This window comes from Salvelinus alpinus, chromosome 33, assembly GCF_045679555.1.
Source record: "Salvelinus alpinus chromosome 33, SLU_Salpinus.1, whole genome shotgun sequence".
NCBI classification, from domain to species: Eukaryota; Metazoa; Chordata; class Actinopteri; order Salmoniformes; family Salmonidae; genus Salvelinus; species Salvelinus alpinus.
The window spans coordinates 8,940,683-8,958,986 of NC_092118.1; the positions used below are offsets into that span (position 1 = coordinate 8,940,683).

An 18,304-nucleotide genomic window follows, 5' to 3' on the forward strand; every position below is an offset into this window, starting at 1 on the left:
TAACTCCCCACCATTATCCTCCATACTGTACCTGTGCATCCAGCTCCATGATATGGGAGACCTTGTTCCAGCCAAAGCCCACAAAGCGCTGGTCATACTCAGGGCAGTCCCGCTTCACCACCACATAGGGCTCAAAGTCTGCCTCCCACTCCACCTTATAGGGCGTGGTGGCTGTCCGCCACTTGGCGTAGTTGGTAGGAGCATGGCCCTTGGTCCAAACGTGATACCTGGGGAAGGCAAGGAGAAAGCGAAGTGTACAGGTCTGTTAATAATAGTTTTGAACAAGATTGCATTAAGTGCATCCGGGAAAGTATTCAGACCCCTTGACTTTTCCACATTTTGGTACGTTACAGACTTATTCTAAAATGGATTAAATCTTTATTTTTTTTCATCAATCTATACACAATACCTCATAATGACAAAGCAAAAACATGTTTGTCATTTACATAAGTAATCAGACCCTTTCAAAAGTACTTTGTTGAAGCACCTTTGGAAGCGATTACAGCATCGAGTCTTCTTGGGTATGATGCTACAAGCTTGGAACACCTGTATTTGGGGAGTATCTGCCATTGTTCTCCGCAGATCCTCTCAAGCTCTGTCAGGTTGTATGGGGAGCATCGCTGCACAGCAATTTTCAGATCTCCCCAGAGATGTTAGATCGGGTTCAAGTCTGGGCTCTTGCTGGGCCACTCAAGGACATTCAGAGACTTGTCCCGAAGCCACTCCTGCGTTGTCTTGGCTGTGTGCTTAGAGTCGTTGTTCTGTTGGAAGGTGAACCTTTGCCCCAGTCTAAGGTCCTGAGCGCTCTGGAGCAGGTTTTTATCAAGGATCTCTCTGTACTTTGCTCTGTTTATATTTCCCTCCACCCTGACTTGTCTCCTAGTCCCTGCCACTGAAAAACATCCCCACAGCATGATGCTTCCACCACCATGCTTCACCGTAGGGATAGTGCCAGGTGTCCTCCAGACATGATGCTTGATATTCAGGCCAAAAGAGTTCAATTTTGGTTTCATCAGACAAGAGAATCTTGTTCCTCAAGGTCTGAGAGTCCTTTAGTTGCCTTTTGGCAAACTCCAAGTGGGCTGTCAAGTGGCTTTTACTGAGGAGTGGCTTCTGTCTGGCCACTCTACCATAAAGGCCTGAATGGTGGAGTGCTGCAGAGATGGTTGTCCTTCTGGAAGGTTCTCCAATCTCCACAGAGATTGTACTTGGTCACCTCCCTGACCAAGGCCTTTCTCGCCCGATTGCTCAGTTTGGCCAGGTGGCCAGCTCTAGGAAGAGTGTTAGGAGTTCCAATCTTCTTCCATTTAAGAATGATGGAGGCCACTGTGTTCTTGGGGCCCTTCAATGCTGCAGAAATGTTTTGGTACCCTTCCCCAGGTCTGTGCCTCGACACAATACTGTCTTGGAGCTCTACGGACACTTACTTCGACCTAATGGCTTGGTTTTTGCTTTGACATGCACTGTCTACTGTAGGACCTTATATAGACAGGTGTGTGTGTGTGCCTTTACAAATCATGTTCAATCAATTGAATTTAAAACAGGTGGACTCGATGGAAACAGGATGTCTCATAGCAAAGGGTCTGAATACTTATGTAAATAAGGTATTTCTGTTTGCTATTTTGATACATTTTCAAACATTTATAAAAACCTGTTTTCGCTTTGTCATTCTGGGGCATTGTGTGTAAATTGAAGAGGATTTTATTTATATAATACATTTTAAAATAAGGCTGTAACGTAACAAAATGTGTAAAAAGTCAAGGGTTTTGAATGCTTTCCGAATGCACTGTATACAGTACCAGTCAAAGGTTTGGACACACCTAGGGATTTTCTACAGTGTACTTTCTACCTTCATATCTTAAAGTAATGATGGACTGTCATTTCTCTTTGCTTATTTGAGCTGTTCTTGCCATAATATGGACTTGGTCTTTTACCAAATAGAGCTATCTTCTGTATACCACCCCAACCTTGTCACAACACAACTGATTGGCTGAAATGCATTAAGAAGGAAATAAATTGCACAAATTAACTTTACCAAGGCACACCTGTTAATTGAAAAGCATTCCAAGTGACTACCTCATGAAGCTGGTTGAGAGAATGCCAAGAGTGTGCAAATATGTCATCAAAGCAAAGGGTGGCTACTTTGAAGAATCTCAAATATAAAATATATTCTTGATTTGTTTCACAAATCCATGTGTCATTTCATCGTTTTGATGTCCTCACTATTATTCTACAATGCAGAAAATATTACAAATAAAGAAAAACCCTTGAATGAGTAGGTGTGTCCAAACTTTTGACTGGTACCGTATATATTATCAAATGACTTCAATGTATCAATGTAATCAATGTAATAAACATAGTATCAACATCAGGAGGGCTGTTCCAAGTTATGTCATCTGGGTCTATTTCAGAAGGGCCATTCAAACCTCCTGATCTTACAAGCCAGATCGACCAATGGGAGCTGTTAGTGCTGGTGTACCTGAAGGTGTAGAGGGTCCCCATGTCCAGCATGGAGAGCAGCTCAGCTTTGGATTTGGGAAAGGAGAGGCGGTAGCGCAGCGTCTCAAAGGCCGGTACCACCAGAGCCTTCTTAGTGTGGGCCATGTCTAACTGGACCACTGACTTTCTGCGGGGATAAGATAGAGAAACCATTCATTTACAATGAATCCTCTTCATCAGCTAGAGCCACAGCTGCCACTAGTTGGTTGGAATGCATTTCTGGCAACAACTTAGCTGTGGGTTTGACTCCCACATGGGCAATATTTAAACATCATACATATGTTGTTTGTACATTTCTTTGGATTAAAATGGCGGCTAAATGACAACAACAACAAAAATCCCAGCCAGTGTTCTGTCTATGTTTAGGATGGAACATCTTCGGGAAGAACTACAACTCACCTGAGGTAATCATAGAGGCCGTACATGGGCAGGAAGTCCACGTCTGCCAGGAACACATACGGCGTTTTGGCGTTCCTCAGGGCCACATTTCTCACCAGGTTGACGGGGTAGAACTGGCCCTCCTTGTAAACGATATGGTAGCCCACGTTCTTACGGTTCTTCAGCACCTCGGAGGCCTGAGCGTAACGCAGGAACTGTTGGGCCTCAGCGTCTGACATGTACAAGGCCAGGCTGATAGGGCCTTCCCAGTGCTTACATATGGCCTCCAGCATCTGTAACCTGAGAGAAATAGAGACGACATACATACAGAGTAGTATAGTATCACACACATGTATAATGATACTAAAAGCAGCGGTGGAAGTGGAGAAGAAAAGATGGAGGAGGGGGAAGAGGAAGAAGTAGAGAAATAAGCAAAATACAATCATATTTGTGGAGAGGTGCACTCCTGATTAGCCATGACGTGATACTGAATTCAAGCTCACATCTCCAACAACTAGTCAACCAAAGGCCAGTAGGGTCAGCACTATAAGGTGAGTGTTTACCTGTCCATGGAGAGCTGTGCGACCAGCGTGACGTCCGTGTCGTCCCCGGTGGGCGTGTACTCGTACTGCAGGAAGTAGAGGTGCACGCGGTGCACTGTGATTCGCTCCCGCCGGAAGTCATAACACTGGTCGTCTTCATCCAGCTCCTCCAGAGCTCCTTGTAACTGGAGAGGGATGGACAGAGGGAGGTCAAAACCAATGTTCAGATTGTAAATATTCCCTCTAATAGGCTAACATGGTTTCATGAGAGCATGCGGCACACCTGTACACTCTGTTGTATTCTGTCTGGATGTCCATGATAGTATAGTGAATAAAGGTATGGTGAATGTTAAAACCTACTTGAGGTGTTAGGGAGTGGTTTGTTAAATGTTATACAACGGGTGATGCAAATCCAGAATGCTGATTGGTTAAAGCCGCATTCCAGCCGGTGTCTATTCCACAAGTTACCACCGGCTAAATCTATGACGTTAAAATGCCTATTACCTAGTTCCATCTGACTAATCCACTGTCTCATCAGCCCAGCCAGGCAATTTATAAACTTGATCTCCACAATAAAAGCATCTAGACATGATCTCACATTTCTTTTAGACTAACATTTCGTTTTCAACAGCGGAGATTTGTATAGACCTTGCTGTCTGTCTCTCCGACATTTGCAACATTGTTTCAATATTCAAATTCTATCTCCAGCTGTCCCATAGTAATGAACGTTGGGGAGTCGGGACTGCGACAGACAGGCAGGCAGCGTTTCTCAGCCAGTCGAAATCATGAATCAGCTGGCATCATTTGTTATGGGTGTATACAAAAAAAATGTCAATAGAAAGAAGGTAAAACGAAGTCTTTCCAGCGTCAGTTTGAAGTGATTGTGTTAGCTGTGTTGTTGGCTAGCTCCTCTGAACAATAGTGTCCTGACGAGTGAGCACATTTTCTATGCCATGTGAAATCGCACCTCATTATCAAGTTAATCTACAAAAAAGTGAAATGGTGCCTATTAATCCTTCTGCCATGCAAACTTACTTTAGTTATGTGCCCTTCAGAGTGACTATGCAGAAATATTTGGGAATTTGGGTCACGCACAATTTAAAAGATCTCTATAATGCCAATTTCCCTCCCTTGATATTCTGCCTGAAACAGGATCCTGAACGGTGGGGTTTACTTTCTCTTTCTTTGGCCGGAAGAATTAGCATTGTTAAAATGAATGTATTACTTAAGCTTTTATACTTACTTCAATGTATTCCTATCTTTCTAACAAAATATATATTTTTAATCTCCATAGATAAACTGTTATAGGCTTTAATCTGGAACAAGAAAAACCCTCGGAATACGTAAGAGCATATTGCAGAGATCTCGTCCCCAGGGTGGTCTAGCACTTCCGAACTTTCAATATTATTACTGGTCAGCTCATATATGAATCGTTCTATATTGGATGACAGAAATCCCTGATGTTACAGGCCCGAAATGGTTGACCTTGGAGATCTTATCCTGTGGCCCCACCTACATAGCTGCCTTACTTTTCTCAAGACTTGCATTAGCTGAGCCCGTTTCCAAATACACTAAAAACACTATTGTGAAACATTCTCTAGAAATCTGGAAACAGTTCAGGCGATCGTTTGATCTCAGTGAATTTTCAACTTCTGCCCCAATATTAAAGAACCATACATTCTCTCCATCAGTATTAGACCGTGCGTTTCATTTCTGGTCGGGAAAAGGGATCTCCTCACTGAACGACTTGTACATTGGTAAGGATTTTTCATCTTTGGAACAGTTAGTACAAAAGTTTAATTCCTAGATCCCATTTCTTTAGATACCTGCAATTGTGTAGTTTTGTATCTTCATATGTCACGCCCTGACCATAGAGAGCCTTTTATTCTCTATGTTGGTTAGGTCGGGGTGTGACTAGGGTGTGTTATCTAGGGTATTATATGTCTATGTTGGCCTTGTATGGTTCCCAATCAGAGGCAGCTGTTTATCGTTGTCTCTGACTGGGGATCATATTTAAGCAGCCTTTCCCCACTGGGTTTTTGTGGGATCTTGTTTGTTTGTGTGTAGTTGCCTGTGAGCACTGCATTTGATTTCACGTTTCGTTTGTTCTGTATTGTTTTGGTGAGTTTCATTAATTAAACATGTGGAACTCTACGCACGCTGCGCCTTGGTCCGTTAATTCTACAAACGATCGTGACATCATACTCCAGTAACTTCCCATCACGCCCACCTACCTCCCTTCTATATTCTCTTTTTAAAGTGAACCCTTATATCAAAGGGGGCATAATCTTGATCTATATGTTATTAAACTCGCACAATCTGGATTCCCTGTACTCTCTTAAGAACCAATGGCAAGAGGATTTATGTGAACAATTTACAGACGAAACTTGGCAGAATATGCTTCAGAGAATACATTCTTCATCTGTGTGTCTAAGACATGCTGTAATTCAATTTAAAATTGTTCATCGGCTGCATTCGTCAAAGGCAAAATTATTCAAGATTAGACCAGAAATACATCCCACTCGTGACCGATGTAAGCAGCCTCCTGCTACTTTATTACACATGCCCGAAATTGACAGATTTCTGGATATCAATTTTTTTGACGTTTTCTAAGATACTGGGGAGACCTATAGAACCTTCTGCCTTCATTGCATTATTTGGAGTGGCACCACAGGAGGCCCCTCTAAACAGTTATATGGAGTGGCACCACAGGAGGCCCCTCTAAACAGTTCTATGGAGTGGCACCACAGGAGGCCCCTCTAAACAGTTCTATGGAGTGGCACCACAGGAGGCCCCTCTAAACAGTTCTATGGAGTGGCACCACAGGAGGCCCCTCTAAACAGTTCTATGGAGTGGCACCACAGGAGGCCCCTCTAAACAGTTCTATGGAGTGGCACCACAGGAGGCACCTCTAAACAGTTCTATGGAGTGGCACCACAGGAGGCCCCTCTAAACAGTTCTATGGAGTGGCACCACAGGAGGCCCCTCTAAACAGTTTTATGGAGTGGCACCACAGGAGGCCCCTCTAAACAGTTCTATGGAGTGGCACCACAGGAGGCCCCTCTAAACAGTTTTATGGAGTGGCACCACAGGAGGCCCCTCTAAACAGTTCTATGGAGTGGCACCACAGGAGGCCCCTCTAAACAGTTCTACGGCCAACATGCTGACATTTACTATTCTTCCAGCTAGACGTCTTATACGATTTAAGTGGAAGGATCCTACTTTTAACCATTGGATAAAGGAAGTTATGCAACATCTCGAGCTAGAGAACATACGCTACTCCGTTAGGGGATCTGCAATTACATTTTATAATATCTGACAACCGTTCCTATCCTTTGTAGAAGACAAGGACACGGCTGATTTCACAACTCCATAAACCAACCCAAATTAGAATTTGCATCATTATTATTTTTTTTAAAAACTTTTTGTATTATAATATCTTTGTATTTTTTTTTTACTAAATGATTATATTACTCTTTGTATATCATGCCTGCTTTAAGTTTCATTGTTATGGATGTACCCAAATAAATGTCACTAGAAAACAGCTTTATCACACGCAAATGAAGCTACTTTGTTGTTATTCTGGCTGCACTGGTTGACCGGACTATAAATTAGCCTTAGTTGTCTAGCTAGCAAGCAAAGGATAAGAACGTTGCAAGCCAGTATGGCAATAGAACATTTAGAACGAAAAACTGGGTCGCGTCCATAGATGCAAATCAAAAAGACTGAACGTCTGGGTCGCATCTCTGGCAACTGAACTGATAGAACAAACGACCAGGCGGCTTGGGTAGCAACCCTAGATTTGTGTGGGACTATATCCTGTGGAAGGATGAAACAGTATGAATAAATTCATCAAAATAACGTTTTTAATGAAAATATGAGACTCGTTTCAGGAAACTAGGTGAATGTCGCGGGTCACTATTTCACAGGAGAGCCAATTGAATGTAAACTTTTTTAATCAAAACGCGTTGGAACGTGAACTTTCATGTGCGTTAATAACAGACTTGTATGCCATCTGTAAATATGAATACAATTGTTAAATTACGAGCCCAGTTGGTTTAGCCACAGAAAAAGCGAGCAACATTCCCGCTAGCCATGATTGGCTGAGATAATGAGTGGGTTGGACATGCCGAAAGATACGTTCGGATTGGTCTGCCATATAGCACGCTTTGAGCTGGTCAGTATGTGAAGGTAATCCTGTCAAACAGAGCTTTTTTTATGTATCACATAGTAGAACTGCATAAGTGTTGCTTTCCACTTTCTGGAGGACCGAGATTTGAAATCAGTGGAATTAGAGTACGATAGCTAAGGAGATGGAGAAAACACCTGTCTCTGGATTACATCTTCAAACGAAGGGCAACCATGGCATCCGTGACAGGGAGAGGCATCCATCCATGATGTATACGGATAAGATAGTCTAGCTAGCTACATTTTCAGATATTACACGTTTTAAATTTTGACAGAAAGTCGTTTTCATTTCAAATTACATTGTACTGTTATCTAGCTAGCTAAAGTTCACTGGCTGGCTCACTAGCTACTGTTACGTGTATGATCTTATTATTCGTATCTCAGAGGCATTTACTTTGCTAGTTATAGCCTAATGTTAGCTACAGTAGCTAGCGTTGGACCTGGTTGGTTAGCTACCTGCAGATTCATGCAGGGTTGTAATGTCATGAGTTGGGATTATGGTTCATTGTTTAGCTACCTAGCTAGCTAGCTACATGTCTTAACAAAAGACTCCACTATGCAAGTAACCATTTCAATTGAATGTCACTGCGACAACTGTTGATAGACTTAGCTGGTAAATTCGCTCTGGCTATCTAATCCGATTTCAGAGCACTCTCGTCTGAGTGTGCCAGAGTGCAGAATAACTGAGGAATTTACGAACGCTCAACACCTGTTGAACATTGAACACGCTCAACACCTGTTCTATTGTCAGTAAACGTTTTTTAAAAAGTGTAAATTGTTGCCAGCAGCACATCTGCAGTCACCAACATAAAAACAGCCTAACCAGCACTGCTAGGACGAGTAAAATGGTCGATGAGCTGTTCTCTCATTTGTGTCTGGAAGTAGCTGTTAGCTTGGGTGCTTGACTGTTGTTGTTAGGACAGAACGCTCGGGTCAACTCTTAAAGAGACGGGTGGGGCTAAAGCTTAAGAGGGTGTGATCGATGCTGAATGGTTGTAGACAAAGAAGAGCTCGCCGGTAGGTACCAAAACATTGGCCATTTTCTCAAAAGTGAGGATACAAGTTTATCAATTTACAAATGCAGTGTATAATATACCATTTTGTAGCTCTGTGTCTCTGCTTTAATCCAATGTAAAAAAAACAAAAAAAAAACATTTCAAATGTTGCTACATAAGACCGAATCAAGGCAGTCGGTCACATATGCCAATCATTATTTGAACATGTTGGTAACCTGTTGTATAAAAGTGCTAATGCCCTTGAAGCCGGTGTTTGGAGGATATATTGACACGGTTTGCCGCAAATCCCATGCCAATATACCCTCCAAACACCAGCTTCAAGGGCATTTTACACACACAGAGACACATACAAAGCCCTCCCTCGCCCTACATTTGGAAAATCGGACCAAAATTCTATCCTCCTGATTCCTGCTTACAAGCAAATATTAAAGCAGGAAGCACCTGTGACGCGGTCAATAAAAAAGTGGTCAAATGAAGCAGACGCTAAACTACAGGACTGTTTTGCTAGCACACAACGGAATATGTTCCGTGATTCTTCCGATGGCATTGAGGAGTACACCACATCAGTCACGGGCTTTATCAATAAGTGCATTGAGGAAGTCGTCCCCACAGTGACTGTACATACACACCCCAACCAGAAGCCATGGATTAAAGGTAACATTTGCACTGGGCGAAAGGGTAGAGTTACTGCTTTCAAGTAGTGGGACTAAAACCCGGAAGCTTATAAGAAATCCCCCTATGCCCTCCGATGAACCATCAAAAAGGCAAAGCGTCAATACAGGACTAAGTTCGAATCATATTAAACTTGCTCCAACGCTCGTCGGATGTGGCAGGGCTTGCAAACTATTACAGACTACAAAGGGAAGCACAGCCGAGAGCAGCCCAGTGACACGAGCCTACCAGACGAGCTAAATAACTTCTATGCTAGCTTCGAGGCAAGCATCACTGAAACACGCATGAGAGCATCAGCTGTTCCGGATGACTGTGTGATCACGCTCTCCGCACCCGAAGACCTTTAAACAGGTCAACATTCACAAGGCCGCAGGGCCAGACGGATTACCAGGACGTGTACTCCGAGCATGCGCTGGCTAACTGGCAAGTGTCTTCACTGACATTTTCAAACTCTCCCTGTCTGAGTCTGTAATACCAACATGTTTCAAGTAGACCACCATAGTCCCTGTGCCCAAGAACACTAAGGTAACCTGCCCTAAATGACTACCAACCCGTAGCGCTCACGTCTGTAGATAATGCTTTGAAAGACTGGTCATGGCTCACATCAACACCAGTATCCCACTCCCATTTGCATACCGCCCCAACAGATCCACAGATGAATCTCTATTGCACTCCACACTGCCCTTTCCCACCTGGACAAAAGGAACACCTATGTGAGAATGCAATTCATTGACTACAGCTCAGCGTTCAACACCATAGTGCCCTTAAAGTTCATCACTAAGCTAAGGACACTGGCACTAAACACCTCCCTCTGCAACTGGATCCTGGACTTCCTGACGGGCCGCCCACAGATGGTAAGGGTAGGTAACAACGCATCCACCACGCTGATCCTCAACACGGGGGCCCCCTCAGGGGTGCCTGCTCAGTCCCCTCCTGTACTCCCTGATCACTCATGACTGCACGGCCAGGCACAGCCAACTCCACCACCATCATTAAATTTGCCGATGACACAACAGTGGTAGGCCTGATCATCGACAACAATGAGACAGCCTATAGGGAGTAGTTCAGAGACCTTGCCTTGTGGTGCCAGGACAACAACCTCTCCCTCAACGTGATCAAGACAAAGGAGATGATTGTGGACTACAGGAAAAGGAGGACCGAGCATGCCTCCATTCTCATCGACGGGGCTGAAGTGGAGCAGGTTGAGAGCTTCAAGTTCCTTGGCGTCCACCTCACCAACAAACGTACATGGTCCAAGCACAACAAAACAGTCATGAAGAGGGCACGACAAAACCTATTCCCACTCAGGGGACTTAAAATAATAGGCATGGGTCCTCAGGTACTCAAAAGGATTTACAACTGCACCATTGAGAGCATCCTGACGGGCTGCATCACTGCCTGGTACGGCAACTGCTCGGCCTCCAACCACAAGGCACGACAGAGGGTAGTGCGTATGGCCCAGTACATCACTGGGGCCAAGCTTCCTGCCATCCAGGACTTCTATACCAGGCGGTGTCAGAGGAAGGCCCTAAAAAATACGAGGAAGGCCCTAAAAAAGACTCCAGCCACCCTAGTCATAGACTGTTCTCTCTGCTACCGCACGGCAAGTGGTACCGGAGAGCCAAGTCTAGGTCCAAGAGGCTTCTAAACAGCTTCTACCCCCAAGCCATAAGACTCTTGAACAGCTAATCAAATGGCTACCAAGACTATTTGCATTGCCCCCCCCCCCCCCCCCCCCCCATTCTTCGCTGCTGCTATTCTCTGTTGTTATCTATGCATTGTCACTTTAATAACTCTACCTACATGCACATACTGTAATACCTCAATTACCTCGACACTGGTGCCCCAGCACATTGACTCTGTACCGGTACCCCCTGTATATAGCCCCGCTATTGTTATTTACTGCTGCTCTTAATTATTTGTTATTCTTATCTCTTACTTTTTTGAAGGTATTTTCTTAAAACTCCATTGTTGGTTAAAGGGCTTGTAAGTAAGCATTTCGCTGTAAGGTCTACAGCTGTTGTATTCGGCCAATGTGACAAATAAACTGTGACTTGATTTGTTTTGATTGATCACATAATTAGGGTTAACGTTACGGTAATGTTTTACTCACCTGTACACTCTCTGAGGTGGCACGGCTGGGGCAGCCAAACAGCTCTCGTCTCAGTAGGTTCCCATCGTACTCCAGGAAGGTTAGGTAGAGGTTCCTGAAGAACTCCACATGCTTGTTCTTCACGCGGAGCTTCTTAGGAGAGTTCCAGTGGATCACCTGACACGGGACATAAACATGTCACCATGGTGACCTGTAGCCATATGACTAGACGCGGTACATTCATTCGGAAATAAGTCAGGGATTTTGCTATATTGAGTGTGTGTGTGTGTGTGCTTGTGTGTGTGTGTATTTCACTGCATAGCCCTACCTTGAGGTCAGACACCTCTGTGTAGCACTGTTCGGAGCGTGTGTGGTCAGACAGCTGAACGTTCCAGAAGCAGGGCAGCTGATGCACTAGGACTGGGTTCTGCTTAATGAACGCATTAAAGATGTCCTGCACACAAGATCACATTAAACACCTGTGTAATACCCTCCTTGAAAAAAAGGGTTCCAAAAGGGTTCTTCAGTGTCCCCATGGGATACACTTTTTTAGTCCCATGTTTACTCTTTTGGATGCAATGTAGAACCCTCTGTGTTAAGGGTTCTACATGGAACTCAAAAGGGTTCTACCAAGAACCAAAAAGGGTTATTCAAAGGGTTCTCCTATTGGGACAGCCGAAGAACCCTTTTAGGTTCAAGATTGCATCTTTTTTTTCTAAGAGTGTATTATACACACTCATTTTGACATTAAGATCATATAGAACTCTGGCACACAATCGTAAACATTCACATTTACACATGCGCCAAATGTTCATTAGAGATGTCCTACACACTTAAATTACCATTTGCCTCATACACAGTTTGCTTTGAGGCATAAGATTACCCTATATCAGGGTCCCCAACTGGCGGCCCGTGGGTCAAATTTTGGCCGAGGGTGGTTTTATTTGTACCCCAACATTTTTATATACAGTTGAAGTCGGAAGTTTACATACACTTAGGTTGGAGTCATTAAAACTTGTTTTTCAACCACTCCAAAAATGTCTCGTTAACAAACTATAGTTTTGGCAAGTCGGTTAGGACATCTACTTTGTGCATGACACAAGTAATTTTTCCAACATTTGTTTACAGACAGATTATTTGGCGTATAATTCACTGTATCACAATTCCAGTGGGTCAGAAGTATACATACAATAAGTTGACTGTGCCTTTAAACAGCTTGGAAAATTCCCCAAAATTATGTCATGGCTTTAGAGGCTTCTGATAGGCTAATTTACATCATTTGAGTCGGAGGTGTACCTGTGGATGTATTTCAAGGCCTACTTTCAAACTAATTTCCTCTTTGCTTGACATCATGGGAAAATCAAAAGAAATCAGCCAAGACCTCAGAAAATTGTAGACCTCCACAAGTCTGGTTCATCCTTGGGAGCAATTTCCAAACACCTGAAGGTGCCACGTTCATCTGTACAAACAATAGTACGCAAGTATAAACACCATGGGACCACGCAGCTGTCATACCGCTCAGGAAAGAGATGCGTTCTGTCTCCTAGAAACGAATGTACTTTGGTGCGAAAAGTGCAAATCAATCCCAGAACAACAGCAAAGGACTTTGTGAAGATGCTGGAGGAAACAGGTACAAAAGTATCTATATCCACAGTAAAACGAGTCCTATATCGACATAACCTGAAATGCCGCTCAGCAAGGAAGAAGCCACTGCTCCAAAACCGCCATAAAAAAGCCAGACTACGGTTTGCAACTGCACATGGGGACAAAGATTGTACTTTTTGGAGAAATGTCCTCTGGTCTGATGAAACAAAAATAGAACTGTTTGGCCATAATGACCATCATTATGTTTGGAGGAAAAAGGGGGGGGCTTGCAAGCCGAAGAACAACATCCCAACCGTGAAGCACAGTGGTGGCAGCATCATGTTGTAGGGTGCTTTGCTGCAGGAGGGACTGGTGCACTTCATGAAATAGATGGCATCATGAGGGAGGAAAAGTATGTGGATATATTGAAGCAACATCTCAAGACATCAGTCGGGAAGTTAAAGCTTGGTCGCAAATGGGTCTTCCAAATGGACAATGACCCCAAGTATACTTCCAAAGTTGTGGCAAAATGGCTTAAGGACAACAAAGTTAAGGTATTTGAGTGGCCATCACAAAGCCCTGACCTCAATCCCATAGAAAATGTGTGGGCAGAACTGAAAAAGCGTGTGCGAGCAAGGAGGCTTACAAACCTGACTCAGTTACACCAGCTCTGTCAGGAGGAATGGGCCAAAATGTACCCAACTTATTGTGGGAAGCTTGTGGAAGGCTACCCAAAATGTTTGACCCAAGTTAAACAATTTAAAGACAATGCTACCAAATACTAATTGAGTGTATGTAAACTTCTGACCCATCGGGAATGTGGTGAAAGAAATAAAAGCTGAAATAAATCATTCTCTCTACAATTATTCTGACATTTCACATTCTTAAAATAAAGTGGTAATCCTAACTGAACTAAAACAGGGAATGTTTACTAGGATTAAATGTCAGGAATTGTGAAAAACTGAGTTTAAATATATTTGGCTAGGGGTTATGTAAACTTCCGACTTCAACTGTATATATATTTATTTGTATTTTTTATTGTTGGACATAGAAGACTGTAAAAACATCAGGAAATCAGCTTCAAGTGATTTTTATTAATCCAATTATTTCCACGCATAATAGAGAGTCACTTGATTGTATACAAATGTGAGTAAGGTTTGAAATGATTATGTTTTAATCTAACATTATATCTGTTTGGGCTTCTTGCAGTCAATTTGCAGTCTACAAATTATTTGCAATTATGTTCCGGCCCTCTGACCATCCGTTCAAGAAAAACATTGTCTGAATCTAGTTGATGATCTCTGCCCTATATTAAAATATGTTAAGAAAAGTAATGATCTAAAGAGTATTTAATAATATTCTGAATAAAAATAATAGACTAGAATAAAAGTAAATAAACAGACCTGGTCAGCCAGCGAGGTACTGAGCATGCTCATTAGCTCTCTCTCGGCGGTCAGCCTCCACATCTGCTCCCAGCCAATCCGTCGCAGCCTCTCCAGGTAGAGCAGGATGACCCCAGTGTTGAAGCCTCGTCCCAGGGCGGGCCAGGGTTTGTGGTTCTTCCACAGGTTCCCCAGGTACCAGTCACTCTGGTTCTCCACCAGACCTATCACCTGCTTGTCTGCAATCACAGCATCACCAATCATCATTCATCCGGATTTTAAAATGCTGATTATCATTGGTAATGAGGTGTATTCTTCAGCATATAGACAGCTTTTCAAGTACTAGTTTATCAAATTAAATGTTTGTTCTCTAGGCATTTTTGCCCTCAAGGGATTTTTGCTTTATAGCATAAAAAAAGGTACAATTCACTAATTTGCTTTATCACTCAACCAATGAATTCATTATTCAATCAATCAACCAGAAATGTTTATCAAGGTCAAAGGTCGTACCAGTGAACTTCCTGAAGATGGCCCAGAGCTCAGCGATGTCGGTGGCGAAGGTGATGTCCGTATCCAGGACTATGACCTTCGTGAGGTCAGAGGGCAGCGCTTTGGTTAGAGTCAGCTTCATCAGGCCGTAGATACCCGAGTAGTGCTTGTTAGGTATCCATGACACCTCAGACTGGAAGAGAAGAGAAGGTGGGGGGATGGAGAGAGAAAGCAAGAGGGAGGTTGAACCACTTCAGACGTCACAAATATTGATTTAAAAAAAGAAAGGGAACATAAAGTTGCAAGGTATGAAAAATAGTGTATTTAGAAGCATCACCACTGTGGATCTTTGTCAGGTGTGTAAGGGTATTCTCCTTCCTTTAAATAGCTAACATGCTCAGACACCCATCCGTTTCCTAAGATCCCTTTGGTATAAAAGTCCCTTTAAAGCAGAGGTGAACCAATTGGAGCATTACTACCGTTTACTCAATAGCATCAATCTTTAAAAAAGATCATCTCTTTTTATGCCCAGGATACCCAAATGAATACTGAAACCTGCATAACTCTTGGCATGCATCTGGGCAACCATGTCTGATCATTTATTCATCCCTCTTGATTCTACAGAACGGGATCTGCAGTAGTGAATCATGTGCAAATATAACCAGCTCAGAAGATGCAGTGTTTCCGTCTCTGTTTGAACTGAGTTCATGAAAACCGTGAGCAGGTTAAAACGTTTGAGAGCACAAGGAGCTTTTGTTCCTGCTAAGCTTATGGAGGATGAGAGAGAATTTGAGGATGGGGACAGAGACGTAACCAAGCCATATTACAGGTCGAGGCAGGTTGCTACGCGAGTTGAGCAACGACATGTTGCTGTATGAACCCTTTGTCAATAGCAAAGAGCCAAAGCTAGACGCACACATCCACCCACCAACAGTACATGCACGCAACACACACATACCACACATACAAAGACACGGTACATGCATACATACACCCCCTCCAACACACACACGCACCATTTTTCCGATTTACACAGACACACAGTGACTGAGCGGAGAGGCCAGAGGAGTAGAAGGACTGAGGTGACACATCACTGTTGTAAGAGTAGGGAAAGGAAAGAGAAGGAGGGAGTAAAGAGCATGTAGAACAAGGCAAATTGAATGAGAGCATGTATGGTCTCCAGTCCTTGTGAAGTGTCTACTGGATTTCTCTTTCTCCTCTCTTTCAACCATCGTTGTCATTTACCTTGAGTTCATCTGCGTCGTAGAAGCTAACTTGTACAGACGGAACCATCCAGGACTGGAACAGAGAACTCAGGATCTGATTGGCTACTGCGTCTGTGATGAAGTGGAAATGGAGAGGGTTTTTCCTGAGAGAGCAAGAGAGAGAGAGAGAGAGAAAGAGAAAGAGAAAGAGAGAAAGAGAAACATATGCCAAGAGCTACTCAAGTGCTTAATCTCTCTGATCATGAAATGTCTAACATTTCCTAAACGTCCAATAATTAATGAATAAATTATTCTCATTTGTATAAGTGGCCCTCGAATGGACTTCATCCTCATTTGCTCCGGATTCATCGAGTCGAACAAACAACTACTGTTGCCATATTAGGTGTAGCTGTGGCTATAAGCAGCAGGTGTAGTTGTATGTGAAGCTCTGTTGTGTTACCTGTGGAACAGGATGGACTTGACCAGGGTGACCATATCTCTGCTGGCGTTGTGACCGGCACACACGCACGCTACATGGATCAGCTGCGCAGAAAAGGGAGAAGCCATGCCATCAACACTGTTGTGATTTTAGCACTACAGCCATATTATTTAACTGTGTCTATGTGATTTTATCCAAAACACATAAACACCAATGGCAGTAGATTTGACATATCAACTTAACACCAATGACCAAACAGTGAAGCTAAACGAACGCAGGTAAAACACAGAGCTGCGCTAAAAGGAGTATTTGATCCTGGCTCACCTCACACTTCAGTACGGTGGGCGAACGGGGACACTCTGTGTGATTGGCTCTCTCCTCCGCCGTGTTCTCCACATCCTCGGGCCCAGTGTCAGCTGACGCCCCCCACGCCGCGTTGCCGTAGTTACCACCGTCGGCGGGCTGGCCGGCCGTGCCCTGCAATTGGCTGAGCTGCAGGCGGATCTGCCGGTTCTCCTCCTCCATCTCGCGCACCCGCGACTCTAGAACCGCCCGCTCTAGAACCCGTGCCTCGGGGGTCTCTGACAAACAGGGGGACAGGAGGAGAGAACGCCCATCTGGAAAGGGGGGAGGGGGAGGCGAGGAGGGGATAGAGGGGAATTAAGATTAGGGTTGAATAAAATCTTTCATTTCTAGAGTTGTATATCACACGAAGCTGACACAGCTGAAATGTGGCACTCTGGGAATGTTCACACCCTGTTCCTGGTCGCTCAGAGGAAAGTGGGTGAGAGAGAGAAATAGACCTAATACTGACACAGATACTGTACAAGGACAGCCTTGTCCTCTCGTGTGTACACAGTAATTCACTGCTTCCTATGGCTATTCCGTAGAGCTGAAGTGAACAGACTGCACTATAACACCCCATCAGTCATCTTAGGTACAGTATGTGTGAGAGAGGATTTGCATGCACATGTGTGCGCTCATGAATTTTGGCGCGCTTCATAAATTGGTTTTAGGAGTGTATGACAGCACGTCCAGGGTCTATCGTTTTTGTTTACAACAGGATACTTAACCACATTCTCGGACAAAGATATCTCGGAATCTCGAATCTCAGCCTACAAGATTATTAGTACAGATGCCGTATCTTAATTTGAGCCAGTTTCACACAGAAAGATTATAATCCTGCAGCAAGAAGAAAGGTGAATTGTTAGGGACTACTTTTACTATACCACAGGTCAATATACACTGATTATACAAAACATTAACACGTACTCTTTCCATGACATCGACTGACCAGGTGAATCCAGGTGAAATCTATGATCCCTTCTTGATGTCACATGTGAAATCCACTTCAATCAGTATAGATGAAGGGTAGGAGACAGATTAAAGTATTTTTAAACCTTGAGACTATTGAGACATGGAATGGGTATGTGTGCCATTCAGAGGGTGAATGGACAAAACAATAGATTTAAGTGCCTTTGAACGGGTGACAGGCGCACCGTTTTGGGTCAAGAACTGCGACGCTGCTTGGTTTTTCAGACTCAACAGTTTCCCGTGTGTATCAAGTATGGTCCACCACACAAAGGACATCCAGCCATCTTGACACAACCGTGGGAAGCATTGGTGTCAACATGGGCCAGCATCCCTGTAGAACACTTTCAAAACCTTGTAAACCCTGACGAAATGAGGCTGTTCTGAGGGCAAAACGGGGAGGGCTCAGTTCGATCGATAGTGGTTCATGGAGATTACAGTTTCTATGTGAAGAGAGATGTAGGCCACGTCTCAAATAACTATATATATATTTCTTTACCCCTTTTT

At 43.7% G+C, this 18,304-nt stretch overlaps 1 protein-coding gene across 3 annotated transcripts in view; it reads right to left on the reverse strand.

Annotated features, from left to right (window-relative positions):
• LOC139562764 (xylosyl- and glucuronyltransferase LARGE2s-like) overlaps positions 1-18,304 on the reverse strand; it is an 89,604-nt gene that overhangs the window by 4,292 nt on the left and 67,008 nt on the right. For all 3 annotated transcript variants that reach the window (XM_071380761.1, XM_071380763.1, XM_071380764.1), the window contains 11 exons: positions 16,811-17,103; positions 16,508-16,590; positions 16,088-16,211; positions 14,864-15,035; positions 14,375-14,592; positions 11,716-11,841; positions 11,409-11,564; positions 3,441-3,604; positions 2,899-3,177; positions 2,480-2,626; positions 32-227 (listed from right to left, as the gene is read on the reverse strand). In XM_071380761.1, the coding sequence (XP_071236862.1) occupies positions 32-227; positions 2,480-2,626; positions 2,899-3,177; positions 3,441-3,604; positions 11,409-11,564; positions 11,716-11,841; positions 14,375-14,592; positions 14,864-15,035; positions 16,088-16,211; positions 16,508-16,590; positions 16,811-17,103 (1,958 nt within the window). The remainder of the gene's footprint in view (positions 1-31; positions 228-2,479; positions 2,627-2,898; positions 3,178-3,440; positions 3,605-11,408; positions 11,565-11,715; positions 11,842-14,374; positions 14,593-14,863; positions 15,036-16,087; positions 16,212-16,507; positions 16,591-16,810; positions 17,104-18,304) is intronic.